The sequence below is a fragment of the Hakea prostrata genome, chromosome 8, assembly GCF_041222555.1.
Source record: "Hakea prostrata isolate BN-2017 chromosome 8, UWA_Hpros_2, whole genome shotgun sequence".
Taxonomy (NCBI): domain Eukaryota; kingdom Viridiplantae; phylum Streptophyta; class Magnoliopsida; order Proteales; family Proteaceae; genus Hakea; species Hakea prostrata.
This window is the reverse complement of record NC_142607.1, coordinates 3,973,295-3,992,915: the sequence shown is the minus strand read 5'-3', so window position 1 is coordinate 3,992,915 and position 19,621 is coordinate 3,973,295. Positions and strand designations below refer to the sequence as shown.

Genomic DNA, 19,621 nt, shown 5'->3' with positions numbered 1-19,621 from the left:
ATCTAATTCCATCAGGACTTTCCTAAGATCCTCATTAAGTCAGTAAAATCCCTTCCTTCAAAAGCAGTGCTTCCCCATGAACACAAAGTCGAATTGAGCTGGCACATATTCCCTTAATGGGATTGCTTATGATTTTTTGCCAACAATACCAAGCCCACCACCCTCCCTCATAAGTATATAGTGAAACGAGAAACACAACATTCTACTTACAAAAATATAGGATTCCAAGCTGTATTTGGAGGCCATTACTCTTTGATTCTAGCTTTTTGAAACACTGTGAAAACAAAAAGATCATATTTTAGTCAAATTATACTTAGTTTGTTGAGCAAGGTGCCTGGATCATCGAAGGGAGTAGGCTGGTGAACATATATATTAAAGTGGTGGGCATGTAGGCAGGGGCGGAGCCAGGATTGAACATGGAGGGGGCCGAATGTATATGGGCTAATGTGGGACCCACTGTAGGTCCATCTGATCAGAATATATTATTATATTTTAATGTAGAGTCTACATTAAAAATTAGATAAATTAATAGAAAATTCGTGAGTGTGAGAGAGATAAAGGAATAATTTGAGAAAGAGAGAATGAATACCTGATGTGGAGAAGATTTAGGAAAATTTCAAAGTTTGCTAACTACTTCAATATTTTGTGAGATGTGTGAAAAAAAAAAAAAGAAGAGAAAAAATAGGAATAAAAGAGGAGATTCATAAGAGAACAAATATAAATGAAAATAGGAGAGAATATATAAGGAGAAATTCAAGGATCGTGAGTTAGTTTTTAAATAGTTTTTAATTAGAATTTAACCTTTTATTCCTTAAAACTAGGGATTTAATGACAACCATTAGATAGAGATTATGAATGACATTTGTACCCATCATCTTTATCATAAAATTTTAATTTTAATTTTTGGAGGGGGCCAAATAGTGGTATTTCACATTTAAAGATAGAGAAATAAGGAAAAAAAAAGGATATTTACAATTTAAAAAAATCCGGGGGGTCATGGCCCCCTCCGGTTCCAACGTGGCTCCGCCACTGCATGTAGGTCACTTTGATTTAGGAGATCGAATTGTAGTATCTTCTTCTTTTTTTTTTAACCGAATTTAGGAGAGTTGCCTGTAGCTTATTATTAAATATACTAAACGGTATTCTCTTTTTAGTTGAAAAATGTGATAAAATATTTTTTTTTTCTAGAAAATAATAACTTTATATTAAGGGGTGGAGACTATTATACATACCACTAGGGATAGTAAAACATATAACCTCTTTGATGGAAAATGTAATTGATGTTTTATCTACCAAATGTGAGTAGAAATAGAATGAGAATAAAATTTCTCCCTTTTATATTGGGGTAATATGGTTATTTTGCCCCCCAATCCTAATGACAGTTTGCATTTATCTCACCTATGATATTCTCATAAAAAAATTAAAAAAAAAAGAAGAAAAGAAGAAGAAGAACAAAAGAAAAGAAAGAAAAAGAAGATTGCCATTTTTACCCGTAAAAAGACGTATGGTCATCTTTAGGAGCAAACTATAATTTTTTTTTCAATTGGTAGCATATTTAGATGGAAGCCTACTATAATACCCAATCTGGATCCTCACCCTGTCGGGGTAGCACAGAGTGCTCCCCGACGAGTTCCTAACCACACAAAACGTGGGGCCCACGGGTAAAATTAAAATTTTCTTTTTGTGTTTTTTCAAAAAGTGTTTTTTTTTTTATACCATATGATCGAACCGTCGGGGAGCTGATCCGGACTCCCCAATTAGGCCCCTCTATTAACTATATGGGTAAGTTGAAGAAAATAAATTGAAAGGATATTGTGTGATAAAAAGATGCGAGGAAAACACAAATCTTTATCGAAACGGCTATGAGGACCAAGAGTCACACGCCACCGGCATCTGAGTATGATGGTCGAGGATGTCGCAACACGTGCAAGGGTGTCGTCCCAGCAAAGGCGATAAGAAAAGATATTTTCACTCCCAACTCCTCTCGATATCTTTCAGTCCAGAGTCTCGTTTCCCGCTTGAAGCTCGCGCCTTCAAAGTACTAGCACACTTTTATTCTGATGAACGCCTAAATCTAAAAATGGTGTTCTGTATTTATACCGATTCGAGAACAAACTACGAAGAAGGGGAATTTGGGGCTTCCGAGTTTGGAAAACTGTTGGTCTCGTAAGCTTGTAAAGGAGTTTCTGTCAGGGCAAAGGAGATGGCCGCTTTGAATGCACTTTCGCTCTGCCCCTCCAAGCTTCCAACTCGAGCGCCCCTTAACAGACCTTCTGTTTCTTCCTCTTTAGGTGCTCCTACTCACTATCTTTTTGATGAACTTTTGCTTTAGTTAACAAATTTCGATAATGGTATTCATTATTTATCAGACAAAGAAAAAAAAAAAAGAGTTACAAAGTTTCTTGGAATGTGATCATGGGAACTAATTTGAAACACCATTATATCCATAGAACATGGTAAACAAATTTTCTTTTGATGATTTAGTTGCTTGAACTCAATCTATACGTGGAATGTAAAATTTCTAATGTCACCACTAAGCTACAGCGGTCATCGTCTTCGATTTAAACTTGATTTCTTCTATCATGACTTTATCTGGCAACTTTGGTCATCTGTGCATTTGTAGGTTTGAAGAACTATGTGCTTTTACTTTTTAGTCAAAATTTAACGTATGGGTTGTTGTTAATGATAGGTACTCGTGAATATAAAGTCATAAAACAGAAGTTGAATAGAAGAAGGGAAGGAGTGGGGAAAAGTATGGATGATTCTGTTCAGCGCAAAATGGAACAGTTTTATGAAGGTTCTGATGGTCCACCACTTCGTGTTCTTCCCATTGGTGGCCTGGGCGAAATTGGGATGAATTGCATGCTTGTGGGGAATTATGACCGTTATATTTTGATTGATGCTGGCATTATGTTTCCAGAGTATGTTATAGAAGCTCAATAGTACAGTTTGCATGCTTGGTTTTGAAAATCTCTCTCCACTTGGAACTAGAACTCTTACTGTTGTATGGGTAACTCTTTCATATCGTGTCACTTGGTAAACACAATGATTTACCTTCAATCGGTAGCCATTACTCGTAAGATACTGGTTGTTGCATAGCACTGGCAAGTTGCAAATTTCAATTTACAGATTTTGTTTTCCTCTAGAACTAGAAGGTTAAATTGCATCTGCTGCTAGAATCCTATCTTATTGCTTTTTTTTTTTTGTTTGAATAAATTATCCATTTTTTCCTATTTCTCATTTGTGTTTTGGATCAACTTTTTTCTGTGGGTATCAGTTATGATGAGCTGGGTGTCCAGAGGATTATACCTGACACAATGTTCATAAAAAAATGGAGCCATAAAATTGAAGCAGTTGTCATAACTCATGGCCATGAAGACCACATTGGTGCATTGCCTTGGGTAAAGTTTCCTCTCCACTTTAATAACTGTGATCGTAGTGTAATGCTCATCATAACATCTCTTTCTGTAAAAGAGTTGGGATCCTTTTTTGTCTCTGATCTTGCTGTGGCCTAATTCACATAACCACACTTGTTCTCGAGAGTTAGAAGAAAAAGGAAAAAAGTAGAAAAAAAAAAAAAAGGCAAGGGGTCTTGAGCAAGTTGTATTGCTTGGAATTTTTAGGTTCCTTCAAAAAGTGAACCACTACCTGTTTCCTTGCAAGCTATATGTACATCAGATAGGGAACACGGGCAGTTGAATGAGCAAGTGTCTTGTAAGTTGTAACCTGACCCGAGTATTCGTTTGTGTTAAATTTAAAAGACCAAGTTTTATTATGGACTTGGTTATGTAGTCCTAGATTGTTTGGAGCTCAAGTGCTCAACTAGAGCAAGTATACCAGGATGTTGTATGAACCATCCATGTTTGAGTAGGGCAAAAGTGGGTGTGGCATCCCACTCGAAGGCTAGGATTAGACTCAGAGCTAGGGTTTGATGACACAGTTATGACTAGTCAATGATTGGGAGTCTATCAATAAAGGTTTGGGGATTCAGAGATAAGATTTGAATGCTGAATCTGGGGTTTCAGAAAAATTTGAGTTTCCTAGGCTTTGAGAAAAGTGATAAAGATGAAATTCAAGCATTTTGGTTTGTTGGAATGCAACCAAACTCTAATGTTTTAGTTAGGAGGATATGGGGGTGTGTGATAGGAATTACAGAGGATGTGGATCCGTCTGATAGTCTGAGTCCAAAAAGCATCCATTAGGGATTTTCAATTTTTTTAAATTCAAAAGTTGAAACTGAAAAGTCAAATTTTGAAAACCCTACATTATCTTAACTGTATGTAATCGTAGTAAAGAGTCCTACCTTTGTAAACTACCTGAATTGCATCTATAAATAAGATACTTACCCCATTGGTAAGTAACATGGTTTAAACCCAAACACTCATCTTTTATCATGTGATCAAAATATGCTGATGTTTGAAATGATGGATGTACTTCAGATTTTATGGGATTAGCAGATTAGTGCTGGATTTAGAAGTTTAGGTTTATGCTGGTCAGATGTGGACCAGCTTTGGATTGAAGGCCAAGGGGATAGAGTGGTTGTATGTTAAGGATATGGAAGGTCAATGGGCTAGAAAAGTAGTTTTTATGGGGGCAGTTGTGTGGATTGAATGTTGCCGTTGCTTTGGGTTTGCTGTGGACAGGTTATGGAAGGATTTTTGTGGTTGAATTGCACCATGGAGGTGTTAGAATGAGCTGGGATTTGTGGTAAACGAAAATTGATAAGGAGGATGGTAGGGTTTGGGGAATTAGAGGTTAGAAGAAGAACTGGGGATGTAGATTGATTCAACTCACTGATGTTAGGAGACTAGCAACTTGAATGGGAAGAAATCATGTAAGAAGTCGTGGGGAGAGGAGAAGATGGTCACACAACAATGCTGTCATTGTACAATAAACACAAGTCAAATTTGTACTCATCAATTCGTTTTCAATACTTGGCCCCTCTTACAACCTTATATAAAATATTTAAAATAGATTCCTATACAAAAAAGGAAGGCCTAACCTAATCCTTAACCCACTAGGTAACTTAAATTGACCAATTATAGTCAGTTACAACTTAAAAAGAGAACATTCCAAAATAACGTGGACAACTGGTTCAAACCAGTAAAACCAGTTTAATTTAAAAAATAATTAACCATAGTTTAGGTCCATGACATAGCAAACACATGAGATCAAAGGCTCAACATGTTTGAACCCAACGCTAGACTTATTCCCAAGAAAAGAAGCCCAATTGGTGTTGAATCTGCATCGCTGCATTGCAACATTACCTGCTGGCATTTTACAAGTTCCTAGAATAAGTGAGATTTTTGTTGAACACTCACTTAATTTTTTATTCATGCAACATTACGTGCTGGGTGGTTTACAAGCTTCTTTAATAAATGAGATTTTGTTGAACACTCACTTGATGTTCTATTCAGCTACACTGAACCCAAGAAGCTATCCTTGTGCATGCTTCTTTTAATTCTCAGTTTTTGCATAAAATTATTTTTATAAATTTAATTTTCAACTTTTCATAGATGAAGAAAATATATGTGACAGTGAACTTGAAATGTTTGGCTCATGGGCTTAGGAAAAATGTTTATATGCGACTACAATTTATGCCATTTCACCCATATAGCATCAGTCTCTTTAATCTGTTTGATCTGACTCTTTAAGACAGGTGTGATTGGTATGAAAATGCTAATTCTGATTTCTGATAGACACTGCATGTTTGTGTATATTATTAGCTCAAGGGGAGTTCTAATGCAAAGAATCTTGACATCTTTTATCTATTCATTTACTTATCTTTTGATATTGGCAATTCTGATTGTGTTAATTAGGTAATCCCAGCATTGGATTTGCGTACACCAATATTTGCTTCATCATTTACAATGCAGGTAATTGGATAGGTTACCAGAAATGTCTTAATTTCCTAATTTATATAGTTTTTTTTTTGCTGTCCTTTATTTCTACCAAATAACTAAATTTGAATAAAAAGAGAGGTAAAACTGTAAAAAGCTTTGGAAACAAAAATTCAGAACAACAAAATCCAACTATAGAGATCATGCACCTGGTGGGACTACACTGCGAAACAGGTACTGATTCCTTGGCAGTACAGTTGCCAAAATGCACTCCACTGATGGAGAAGTTTACTCAAAGCAACTGTCACTTCTTATCAGATGCAGATACCTCCTCCATGTGTTTCAGAAAGCAGTAGGAGGCACAGCTGATCATCAGTTTAGATTCCCCTTCTACTGTGCCTTGATTCCCTGTCTTCCAATAGGGGGACAGAAAGCAAGGATGTTCAGCTCCTACTTCCTAGATAGTATTTCAATCCAGGCGGACCTGGATTACCAATAGAGCTGCCATCAATATTAAATTTGATTGAATTCTTTGCCACCTTTAGTGGGAGATAACTGCATTCATGAATTAAAAACTAGCTCAAGATATGAGGTTTTCTGGATCAGATGGTTTAGAGGTGCTGATAAACAGTTTGTTGTCCATATGATTCTGTATAAATTGTAACAATTACAGCAAGAAGGTGTTTTTCTTGTCTGCAGCCTGCAAGTGTCCAATTGGTAATGCTGTTGCAGTTTTACCAATTATTCAGACTTTCTTTGTTCTTGGGAAACAAAACATGTTGTAGTTTCACCTGAAGCCAAGATTTAAGTCTAAACTGTACTGCATGATCATTGATGATTGGTTTGGCAATTGTTTGTGGTTTTTATAGCCATACAAGATGTTGTTGCCTACTTCTTGAGCTTTTCTGAGAGAAGATGTAATTTTATGAAATTCAGGGTTCTGATATCAACTGCTTGTGGCACTTACGAATAAAGATATAAAAGAAGAATCTGAAAGGAACTTTGCCTTCTACCTGAATTCATATTTCGGGATAAGGCTTTCTGAACCTAAGAAGTACACTGTCCCTCATATAATATACATTATAGCTTCAGATGATCTGGGATTAAAAGTTGCGAAACCCAGAATAAAGTTGCAGGTACTCCTAGAATGAGCGCATCATACTTGAATGTAAAGACTATAGATAGTAGCAGCAAAACTTGAGTCACTGCTGAACCACTGAAGAACTCCTTAATAATGTGAAATCTTTTTGAAAACGGTAACTCAAAATTTGCATAGACTGTTTTGTCAATTATTTGGTCATTGCTTTTTGAAAATGCAATCTGGAGTATCTTGGGCTTCTTAGATAAACTGGAAAACCTTTCTGCCAAAGTTTTGGTTTTCTGACAAACTAAAACTTTGGCCAAATTGGTATGTTTTTACTCTTGAAAGTTGTAACTTCACTTTATCAGCTTTGGAAGCCAAATAATAAAGGAACTTAGGGCAGAGGAATTCTTTAGGCCGAAGACACAATTCCTGATGGCACTGTAGGGCGATGTGGGCCAGTGTGAAACTTCTCTTGGTATAGGATCTCCTTTAATTGAAAAGCTTCCAATGTGGTTATGGTTAAATAATTTGGGTAATGTAAGTTCTGGTTTTTGTTCACTTAAAATTTTTATTGCTTTAGCTAGAAGGGTACTTTTAGAGTAACTGGATATATATGATTGGTATTAGGTTGAGTCTAGTTTTATTTTCTGTGTTTAGAGTAGAGTTGGGTGGGTTATGGCAATCTTAATCTTGCGATGGAGTTGTTATTAGAAGTAGGAGGCATCCAGTGTTTCATATTTAAGGCTAGCTAATGCTGTTTTTCAAAGTTAACATACTAGCCTGCTGTTATATGAGTCATGAGTGAATTATCTCCAGCCCTAGAAAGTTTGGTCCTTTCTAAACCTTGGTTGATTCTTCGTTTTCTTCTGATCGTAACAATCATTTCAAGCAGTGGAAAATTGAAACGACAAAAATGATCTGCATGTCCTTGGGCTGTAGAACAGAATACATTCACACTGGGATGGACGATCCAGAGATATCACAACCTTAGCATGATTCTCTAAGTTAATTTCTCTGTCTTCTTTATCAAACCTTTGTGTCTTGCCTGTAACCTGTGACATTTTGCAGGTAGCCCCAAATATTCCATCAGGTCCTGCTCTTGAATTTTAGTAGTTCTTAACATATCACTGTTTGGTTGCTAAGGTGGCTCTAGGCATCCAGTCTCCTTTTGCTCGAAGGGCACCTTTGTCGCTTACTGTCTTTTCTGGTGTTGCCTTGTTCTTCCCTTCCTCCAATACCTTGGGTCACCTAGCTGCCTTGACAACTATGATCACCATATTGCAGCCAATTTCCATAAGATTCCTCTTGTTCTCTTGCAGGTTGATTTTATTTGTTCCTGAAACCTTAATTTTTCAATACACCGGTCCCCAAGAAGAGACACCACTGTAGAAGATTAACAGATCCTTCATAAAATTGACCTATTTTAAACTTATTAATGAAATACTTTCTATTATCTGTTGACTATTAATACCAATTGATATGTCAACTGTGCACCCCTTCTCATGTTTGTGTGTCGGTGTCTTGGCCTTTTAAGGTTTTGAGGCTTTGCAATTGTTGTCATAGCTTCCAAATTGGGAGGGTAAATAGTCTTCATTAACTTGCCTCTTGGTATCATTGAATGTCTTAATACTGGCATGCAAATTTTAGTAGGCTGCATATTTTCTTTTCATGCTGCTATTAAACCCTTTTTTTTCCCTTACATTAAGATCAATTCTCCATGCATTTGTCAACAGCTAATTAAAAAGCGTTTGAAAGAGTTTGGGCTCTTAGTTCCATCCAGGCTTAAGGTTTTCAGTATGAGGAAGAAGTTCGTTGCTGGGCCTTTTGAAGTAGAACCTGTCAGGGTTACCCACTCGATTCCGGATTGTTGTGGATTGGTGCTCCGCTGTGCTGATGGAACAATTCTTCATACTGGTGACTGGAAGGTGACTTCTGCATTTTCTTTTTAATTTTTGGTGTTCATTATCATAGATGCATGTTACTTCTTACAGATTGATGAATCACCATTGGATGGGAAAGTTTTTGATCGTGAAACTCTGGAGGAACTCTCAAAGGAAGGAGTTACATTAGTAAGTTTCTTGGAACCACATATTTTGATTGCCTGTTTTTCTGTGGTTATTTTCTGTTATCATTTGTAGGACACTTTCCCCTACTTGTTTTCTTGTATTTCTGTCAGTGTCATGTTGGGCATCCATTTGAGTGGCCTTTTATCTCATGTGACAAAATGGAAGTTCCCTATCTCTCTCTGATTGCTATGTTTAGTGCGGTCTGAGTTGGGGAACTTGTTTAGATGTTTTCTTTTGACTTCCTTACTAATATGTATTACAGCATACATAAAAAAAAAAAAGGGCATACCCAGTGCCGAAGCTCCCACACTGTGGGGTCTGGGGAAGGGACTTTCTAGGCAGCCTTACCCCTGCCTTGCAGAGAGGCTGATTCGAACCTGCGACCTCCAGCGCACAATGCAGAGACTCCACCATTGCGCCAGACCCGCCCTTCTATTACAGCATAGTAGCATACATGAATATCTATATTTCTAAGCAATTTACTCAGTTGCATTTCTAGGTATGTAATGAATATATTTAGAATGACAAGGCATTAGCAAATAAAAGCACATCCTGATAATCTGGGCCTTAACAGATTGAAAAGACACAGCTCTTTTCACCCATAATAAGGAACTTGAAATGTTCTTGACATGTGTTTCAAGTGTGGGTATATGTGCTAGCCAAGGGGTTTGATATTGAGAATTTGTCAGAATGTATGGTATTTTTATTGGAATGGATGACTTCCTCGCTTCGATTTATTTTTTCCGTTGTAGTTTTGTAATGCCCAATCTCAATATTGATAAATTTTATGGCCTGCTGGTTCCTATCATCAAGCTGAAGATGTTACCTTAAGTATGCTGCATAAACTACTATTTTTGGATCAAAATTGTAATGAAGTCTGCTTCTGGAGTTAATTGTCTGTTTCCCTTTCCAGATGATGAGTGACTCAACCAATGTGCTCTCACCTGGAAGAAGCGTTAGTGAGACAGTTGTAGCAGATGCACTGCTGAGACAGGTTTCAGCTGCTAAAGGAAGAGTTATTACCACACAGTTTGCATCTAATATACATCGTCTTGGAAGTATGAAAGCTGCAGCTGATTTGACTGGTCGGAAGCTGGTATATTCACAATGGTTTACCGAAAAGAATCAATATTTTCGTCCATTTTTCCTTTTGTTTCTTCCTTGCTGTGGGTTATTCAGCTTGAATGTTGTGAAAATACCAAATATATTTCTGTAGAGTATGGATTAATTATTTGTCAATGTCACAGGTGTTTGTGGGCATGTCATTAAGGACATACTTGGATGCTGCTTGGAGGGATGGAAAAGCACCAATTGATCCATCAACTTTGGTAAGGAAAACATGTTTTCATTAACCTTTCTATTTTTGGTGGGATGAAGCTCTGTTCTTTAATTATTAATAGGAAGATAGGGAAAAAGAAAGATTTTTGTTTTGTGTCATTATAGGAACAGTTATAATGTATGGGCAGAAAGTTGGGTAGTTAAGAAGCATCTTGTAGATAAATTTTTTTTTCTTTCTTTTTTCGTGTGAAAATTATATGGATAAACTTAGTGTAGCAAAAATGACAATGTTGAGATAGATAAAACTAGGAAGCATAAAGTAAGAATGCTTATGTTAGAGCTGGTTTGGGAGTAGCTCCACTACATAATAAACTTTGAATAAGTCATTTGAGGTGGCATGGCTATGTTTAATAGAGGCCTTTGAATGCTCTAGACTCCAGTGCGGAGGAGTGATTTTTCAATCCAAATTGAAGGAAACAAAATAGCTAACCTTAGGAGAAGTTAGAAAAGATGTGTATGACTTAGGCCTTGTATTTAGCATGACCTCGAGAGGAGCTGATTGGAGGAAAAGGATCCATGTAGCACTTGATCGGAATAAGGCTGAGTTGTTATTTTATTCATTCTTGTGGGGATTTATTTTTTATCTTTTTTTTTTTATGACGTCACCAACGTTTTCCTCTTGAATTCATGTCTACTTTTGGTGTGCCATTTTGATTTTCTAAGATCCCAAAAATATGCCAAAATTTGTATTTTTTGTATGAAGCAAAATGGTCATTTTGGAGTGTAAAATGCAGAAATGACCAAAATATCAAAATGATTGTCCGATATAACCAAAATTTCATCTCTGAAATTTCGGAATGAGATGTGACCAAAATCCAAAATACTCAAAATATTGCACTTCTTCACTTCAACATAATGTATTGTTTTGCCTAGCCAAAATATCTGGAATTCTCAAATTTTGATGAGATGTTGAACTACATCAACGTTGGATATGTTGCTTGGAGCTGTAGAAGTGGAGATAGTCCATTTTTCTATCCTTATTTGAAAATATCCTGAATCTCTAATGTCTGCTTACCGTTCTTTATTAGCTTCTTATTATGAAATTCTCTTTATACTAGAAGTTGAAAAATGTTCAACACGAACCTTAATTCTTTAAACATGGTATGTTTTCTTCATGATGCTTTGTTCCTCTGTCTCTCTCTAATGAGTACGTTGCACAGGGGAAAGTGGAAGATATTAATGCTTATGCTCCAAAGGATTTGCTTATTGTTACAACAGGATCTCAAGTAAGATAATCTAAATGAGTTCAGATCACATCTACCAGACATTTAAACAATTACATAAATTTTTTTGGAGTGTTTTAGCTTGCATATATGACTAATATTGTCAGGCAGAACCACGTGCCGCTTTGAACCTTGCATCATATGGAAGCAGTCACTCTCTCAAGTTGAACAAGGATGATGTAATCTTATATTCAGCTAAGGTAAATGGTTGTGCAGATACACCAAATCCCATAGTTTTAACTCAATTAAGCCTTTTCCCAGTAAATGGTGTCAGCTTCATGAAAACTGTTTCATCATGCAAGTCTATATAAAATCATATTTACTTTATATGGACAAATAGTGTTAGTTATGATGGACAATTTTATGCCAATCAAAAGATTTTCCAACTATTTCAGTTCATAGGGCTGGCCGCTGGCCTACCGGCATAAAGTAGTAGTAGTGGGATACTTTTCTCTGTGGTGAGTGTTATTGCTTATGCATCACTATATGACTGGTGTATTTGGGAAACAGAAGCATTTTACTCCCAAATTCAAGTATGATTATTGGTATTCCTTTTCCCTCTGTGTTTGATAATGGTAATCAACACATCTGATTTATAAGTGAACGTATCTTACTAGTGTGTCTTCTGTTATAAATGGTAGAGAGTGTCTTCTGGTAAAATGCAGTTTGAATTTACTGAGCTAGTGTGTTGTAGAGTTCACTTATTTGATTTTAATTTCTAGGTAATTCCCGGAAATGAGAATCGAGTGATGGATATGCTGAACCGGATAGCAGAAATTGGTTCAACAATTGTAATGGGAAAAAATAAGAACTTGCATACATCTGGCCATGGATATCGTGATGAACTGGTGGGTTTGTTTGTACATTCTTGGTAGAATCCTGTGTTGCTGCAATTCTCTTTTGTGATTTCTAGCTTTTCATTCCAAACTGATTTTCTGGTTACTAATGATGACAAAAAATGAGCTGTCGTTGGTCACATTTTAGTTATAAGCCTCTTCTTTAATTGTCTTATTCATGGGCTACTCTAGTTTCTGATCTTCCATTATTGTTGGTTTACAGTTTATTTGTGGTGGGAAATTTTCTGAAAATAATGTTTACTTTTGAAGGAGGAAGTACTTAAAATTGTGAAGCCGCAGCATTTTCTGCCTATACATGGAGAACTTTTGTTCTTGAAAGAGCATGAATTGCTTGGGAAATCAATTGGCATCCAGCATACTACTGTGAGTTTTATCTTTTGGTTGCATTTTCCAGATTTGGTTTGGGATAGTTTAGTTCTGTTTGTGGATTAAGTTTTTTAGGTTCATAATGTGAATTGCTATGTCCATTTGCTCGATCTTCCTTAGGATCTGCCAAAAGGGAGGGAGAACATTTTCTTTACTATAGAGGAATATAGTTTCTCATTGAATCTTTATGGATGGAGATCCACAGCGAGTGGCTCGTGAATCTTGGTCGACTCAAGATTTGGTTATCTATTGCAATCCTACTTTCGAGTCATTAAATTGTCAAATTAATTGGAGGATTTCAGCTGGGTAACTTGCATCTATGTGGGATAAGTTTAATGCAATCATATCTTAAAAAGTCTAGGATCAGATTGAAGTTTTTGTAGAATATTAAAAAGCCAGGGGAATCTGTAAACTATAGAGCAGATGATGAAGAAAGACAGAATGGTGAGAGCAAGAAGAAGAAGAACAGAGAGGAGGCTAGGACGCGTTACTTATCGTGTAAGCCTCCTTTGTGCCGTTGATTGTGCCTTATTTTAATTGGGCTTGGCTGTTAGTATGCTAGCGTATCTTCTCCCCTCCCCCTTTCTGTCCTTTTGGTTAATGAATTAATTTATCCGTCTGCCCTCCCCCCCTCCCAAAAAAAAAAAAAAACCCACATAAAGAAAAAAGAAAAAAGAAAAAAGAAAAAAAGAAAAAAGTTGTGACACTTGTAGTGCTTGATTTTTAACCTAAACCGTAGTGCTTGATTTTTAACCTAAACCTCCAACGTAATGTGGTGTAATGTGTATGGTTGAGTAGGGTTTCTATAAATAGAAAACAATTGAGAAATACTGAGCAAAGGATACTATTATGGGACTGTGAACTTTAAGCTTGAAGAAGTAAGAGGGAGAACTGAAATGCAAAGGAAATGTGGTGGTAGAATGTATGGTTGAATAGGTTTAAAAAGTTAGGAGAGAATAGAGACATAATAAGAAGAATATAATATTGTAGTGAAAGTTCGCTTGACTAGTAAAGCCTGGAAGAAAGTTTTGATTTCCCATGGACTATAGGATCATTTGAGGATTTTGATGTATAGGTTTAAGATTTTAAGACTGCCTAAACCGACAGTTAAGCTGAAACCGGACAGAGAATCAACCTATTTGGCAGAATACCTGAGTCAATTAAGGAAAACTGTTTCTCTTTTTTCAACTATTCCTACTCAACTTCGGTGATTAAACTCAAAGAATAGAACTCAACTCATTGAAATAAATAATTAAAAAAACAAAAAGTATGATTAATGAAGATCCCAAGCATTCAATTAGGGGATGCTTCCATGTCAGTTAGTTGATGAAACGATAAAATCAGAAGAGAAGTAAGGTAGAATATATTGTAATGACTTTGTACTCAATCTATAGTTATTAAAGCGGCGAAGCAACCACGGCGTTTACTCCCCTAAGTGCCACGACGATTAGGTGGTTGCATGGTGTCACCTTGGCGAACAAAGCATCTAGCGTACATTTGTTCATATGACCATTTTATGTGTGTCACAACTAGCATATTAAAACTTATATAATTCTATTAATAAGCTAAGAAACTATTAAAGGATCATAATAATGCAAGATTATCTCTAAAGAAAAGAGCAAACATAAGTTGATCTTATTGTAGTACAATAGCAACATAGCATTATAACATATGATTATAATTTTTATAAATATGAAAGTAATAATTGTATTACCTCTCGATTGTCAAATAAGTGCCTTGTGCCTAGGTCCTTTAGTCATTCTACAGATAACCTCAGCCCTCATCTGGCCCCTTTTTTTCAATCTTAAAATGATCTCATGTTTCTCATTTCATGATAAGAAAGTGGACCACCGACAGCAAGTATTGTTTTGGAATAAATTGGGGTCATTTAAAAAGCCAAAGAAGAAAACACCAAATCTATGTGCAAAATGTTAAAACAGTGATTGCTTGCAAATAAGGTTTCAGATGGCATAGAAGGCGTTGGCTTTGGCATCATCTAGACACACAAAGGGTACACTTTTTGTATACAAAAAAAGTGGGCCATCGCCTTGGGCATCCTAAAACGCCAACTCTTTCATAACTATGACTTGATCACATTTAGGATTGGTAGCAAGAACCATGACTCAAGGATACATGGATGGAGCACAAACCAGCAGCAAAGTGACTTATTATGATTGAACTTCAGATTTGCATCTCATTCAGGAAGCATCGCAGCTTTGGACTCTTATGTTATTCAAACGCTGAAGTTGGCATCCCTATTTTAAATCCCTCTGATTCAGACAATGGATCCCATGAGTCAGAGTAATTAGTGCCTTCGTTATCCCTGTATGCCACTTTCTGTTGAACTGGAATTGCCTGTGCCTTGTGCTGGCAAAGCATTTGGAGTGTCATCTCCAGGCTCTGGGATTGAAGCCTGCCTTCGCCCTTCATTTTATTTCTCCCACTCCACCCCCATTCCCCCTTCTTTCCAAAAGAAAAAAAGACGGGTTATGTTATGAAATAACCTGTGCTATGTGGCAACTGGCAACTAAGTGGTGCTTGTGTTTTGGAAATTCTTACTCCACAAAATTAGTATATGTGAATCTCTGTCTGTGAAAATCTTATGTAGTATCCTGACATCTTACAGGTCATAAAGAATGGTGAGATGGTTGGAGTTTCTCATCTTAGGAACAGAAGAGTAATGTCTAATGGTTTTATTTCCTTGGGGAAAGAGAACTTGCAGGTTGGTGATTATTGATCCTTGGATTCTTCTTCGATTATTGCCCACCCCTGTTGCAGCTCCCTTAAACCTGGGTTTGTATTTTTTTTTGGGGGGGGGGTTGAATGTGAAAGGGGGGAAATTATGTTAAATGATCCTATTATTGATTTAAATTTGAGTTGTTCTTATCTCCTCACAGTTGATGTATAATGATGGTGATAAAGCATTTGGCACATCAACAGAACTTTGCATTGATGAGAGACTGAGGATAGCGTCAGATGGTATCATAATTGTCAGGTAGATGCTTAATTCTTGATGGATCAGACATGCTTCTTATGCTGGATATATTAAGTAGATTTGACATTAGATGTAATCTCATGTCTAGTAATATCTTTGCATATTGCAGCATGGAAATTTTGCGCCCAGAAAAATTAGATGATCTACATCAACGGAGCCTCAAGGGAAAAGTCAGGATTTTCACACGTTGCTTATGGATCGACAAAGGGAGGCTTCTAGATGCTCTTTATAAAGCTGCTCATGCTGCAGTATCAAGTTTTCCTGTGAACTCTCCGCTGGTTCACATGGAACGAACTGTGTCTGAGGTACTGAGGAAGACAGTAAGGAAGTATAGTAGTAAAAGGCCTGATGTCATTGCAATAGCTATTGAGACAGATGGAGTTCTGGCTGATGAGCTAACTGCAAGATTATCAAGCGAGTTGCATGCTGGCTTGGGGCCATCATCATTGAATGAAGTTTTGAGTCCCCATCCCATGAAGAGTAGGCCAAGCAGGAAGTTTGAGGAAGCAAGCAGCGGTGACATCTGCTCAGAGGAGACTGCAGGTTGTAAAAGTATTTTGTTTGAAGCTTCTGATTTCCTAACTGATAATAACATTCACACGTGCACACTGAGGGGAAAACACATTATATACCCCCAGGATTTAAGCCACATACATATTGTGGTAGAACCAATGGTTGGGGGATATCATACCATATAAAGTGGCTACTTGTAGAACATTTTGGCATCATTCAATCCACATGGCCCATCATGTATTTTCATATATGTATTCTTTGCTACTTGTTAGAATTTCTTGTTTTAAGATCATCTGAAAAAGCTGTTTCCAAATGCATTTCTTTTAAATAACTAATATAGTTTTTAAATGACATTGACACCTAGATGGAAGTAATTAGAAAATGATAATTCGAGTGTATATGCTTAAATTATGAACATAAGTGGATTAACTTTTGGAAAGAGATGCATTACAATGAAGATAGAAAATCTGATTTTAAATAAAAATTCAAGCAATATTCAAGATCAGAAGAAAATTAAAATGATGATAACATGTTTGTCACATAATCTGTGTAGTATCCCATTGATATTTGGGCATAGCAGTTCAGATAAATCCCACAAATTAATACATTGTTGATACAAGCTGAGGGTTTCTCCATCTGATGGCCGATTTGACAAGAGGTGTCTTCCATGTTTGCCCTGATAGCTGGATTTTTGAGGAAAGGCTTCCTTGATGACGGCATGAAGAGTTTTGGATCAAATGATGTATCAAGTCTAGAGTGTTGTTTTTAGAACACTTATTTTTGAAAGTTCTAGCAAGCATTTTTCTAGGTTTTGAAGCATATCCATCATGTGTTTCACATTTGTGGTAACAGATTTTAAGACTGAAGCCCTGCCTTCTTTTTAAAACTAATTGTTCATCAGATAAAAGTGCTGAATTGGAACATTTATCATCTGAGGAAGTTGCAACTGCATCAAGTTCTGACAAAGAAGATTCGTCTGCACTACTTACAAGAAGCTCAGATGCTTTGTTGAAGTCATTTGCTGCACTAACATCACCTGCTGAGGGCCAAGTATGGGATGGCAGTGGTTCCATTCCAGTTGAAAGACCGAATTTCGAGAAAGGTGGAACAGAAAGCTTTGGGGAGGATTCTGTTCATCTGTCAAATCCTCAATTGAAGTCTGCCAGACCTTTAAAACGGAACAAATGGGAGCCTGAGGAAATTATCAAACTAATCAGAATGCGGGGAGAATTGGACAGCAGATTTAAAGCTGTGAAGGGGCGAATGGTCCTCTGGGGAGAGATCTCTACCAATTTGCAAACTGATGGAATAACTCGATCTCCAGCACAGTGCAAGTCTTTCTGGGCATCTCTTGTTCTGAAATATGAGGTTTGTCCTGTGTGTTGCTAACCTGGTTTTCTTCTGGTAGAATTACAGGGTATTTAATTAGTCCTGCATTCAATGATTGATGGCCTTGTATTTTGGGGGACATAAGAATAAGAAGTAACCTGCTTTTTTATGTGTGCCTTGGTGGGTTATGTTTTTCTATTCGCTCACCAAGAAACTGCTTTGACCAGAAGATTGTTGCTATACTCTTTCTCATCTGGCTGGAATGCTGAATTAGATATAAAGTAAGAAAATGATGGTTAAGATCTTATTTGTGGCCTAAATAATGCTATCAAGTATGGTGCACCAGCGGCAGAGGCAGGGACAGTGGCACATTTCATCCAGTTGTCTTGATGCTAGTAGTTGTTGACCCAAAAAAAAAATGCTGGTAGTTGTTCTAATGATACTGCCTAACATCTACTCTTTCTGTCACAGGAAACCAAGAGTGGGAAGAAAAGCAAGGAGGATTGGCCCTACTTCGCTGAAATGGACAGGATTTTATCTGATGAAGAGACAACGGCGACATAAATGATCGCAGGTAGGAATAATGGTTATGTTCTCCAAATTTTGGTGTTCTTGGCCTTCTTTCATCACTAGATTGAATATATGTGATAAAGTAGAGCTGGAACGAACTTATTCTTAAGACAAAGAGCTTTCAGTAAAGTGGTCGAATACACATTCCCTGTTGAGAGGAATGTTGAATACCACGATGGAAGGTGGCTTTTGTTCTGGTTTTGAGCAGCACTGCAGGTTCTGACATTGTCTTCTGTTATACTGTTCAAAATTGTGAGGGAAGATAAAGAAAGCAAGATGATATATGTGGAACTAGGAATTGCCATAATTGGCTTGATATCCTATGGTGACCCTGCATGGAATGGCAATTTTGCTGTTATGAACTGTACATGTTACCCTTCTAAAAGATCGAACCACGAATACACATTGTCTTATGCCTCTTATATCTGATTACCTTAAGAAGCTCACTATGTTTCACAGCTCCTTTGTTGCAAGAATGAAAATCAAATTTGAGGAATTCTTTGGATTTCATATAAAGTAGAACCAGATGACATTGCTAAACTCACTCAATGAACATGTAACGAGGGATCTGTTTTTGGCATTGGGAACTCTTTATGATTGAGAGTTTTAGGGAAAGACAAATATTTTCCCAGCAGCTATTGACCATGTGACAGATCTGTGAGGCAAGCAATTTATCATGGTAAGTTTTGAGGTACATTCTATGGAATGTTTTATTCTTTTAGGTGATTTATGCCACTAGCTATATGCAAGTTGTTATTGCTGTTTTTGCTGCAGGGTTTCAAGAATGGTGATCAAATCGGCTGATTGAGATTGGAATCGGCCGAGGCCAATCTAGCCAACCTTGCTCATCTGATCTTTGTACTGAAGCTAGGGTTAGCATATCAAGACACCGATTCCAACCCAACTCAGGCGCTTTTGCTCTTCCATAAACTAGGTTTAGGGCATTAACACATCAATTCTTAGGATCTAGAAAAAACCCAGTGGAATTGAACTGATCCGAGTTCTGATTCTCTGTTTTGAAGCTGTCTCTCGTATGTGCACAAGTGCTCGGGTGCGTGGACATGCCATGACACGTTTAGGTAAGAATCGAGAAAAAGTAAGTAAAGATTTCAGATTTATGGCTTTGTATTTCCTCTTTTGGCTTCGCATCTGCTTAATTTTTTTATGCTTTAAGCATACCTGAAACTTCAAGTCATTGTTGGTGTCGTCTTCTATTAGAGTAAGATCCCATCAATTCCCAAGTTCTGGTCTTTTTCACAAAAATCAGGAAACAATACCCATCACCCCTAAAGTTTCTGAAATTTGAAGCCGGTTTTTTTGGGTTTTTGGTTTGGACCGGTCAGTTTTGCGTCTAAATTTAACTGAAAATTAGTTCTATTTCGATCTTTACCCTGGTCGGTTCCGTTGGATCGGTTTATCCGGTCCATTGAACCGTGTTAA

At 37.0% G+C, this 19,621-nt stretch overlaps 1 protein-coding gene across 1 annotated transcript; it reads left to right on the top strand.

The window, feature by feature from the left end:
* Positions 1 to 1,923: 1,923 nt before the first annotated feature.
* LOC149006357 (ribonuclease J-like) lies at positions 1,924 to 18,255 on the top strand. The gene is made up of 17 exons (XM_089164539.1): positions 1,924 to 2,291; positions 2,690 to 2,921; positions 3,278 to 3,401; positions 5,820 to 5,876; positions 8,658 to 8,849; positions 8,916 to 8,993; positions 9,904 to 10,086; positions 10,238 to 10,318; positions 11,489 to 11,554; positions 11,659 to 11,751; positions 12,274 to 12,399; positions 12,658 to 12,771; positions 15,401 to 15,496; positions 15,672 to 15,769; positions 15,879 to 16,312; positions 17,184 to 17,650; positions 18,083 to 18,255. The coding sequence occupies exons 1-17, from the start codon at positions 2,204 to 2,206 to the stop codon at positions 18,173 to 18,175; spliced, it is 2,622 nt and encodes an 873-aa protein (XP_089020665.1). The 5' UTR covers positions 1,924 to 2,203; the 3' UTR covers positions 18,176 to 18,255.
* Positions 18,256 to 19,621: the final 1,366 nt, after the last annotated feature.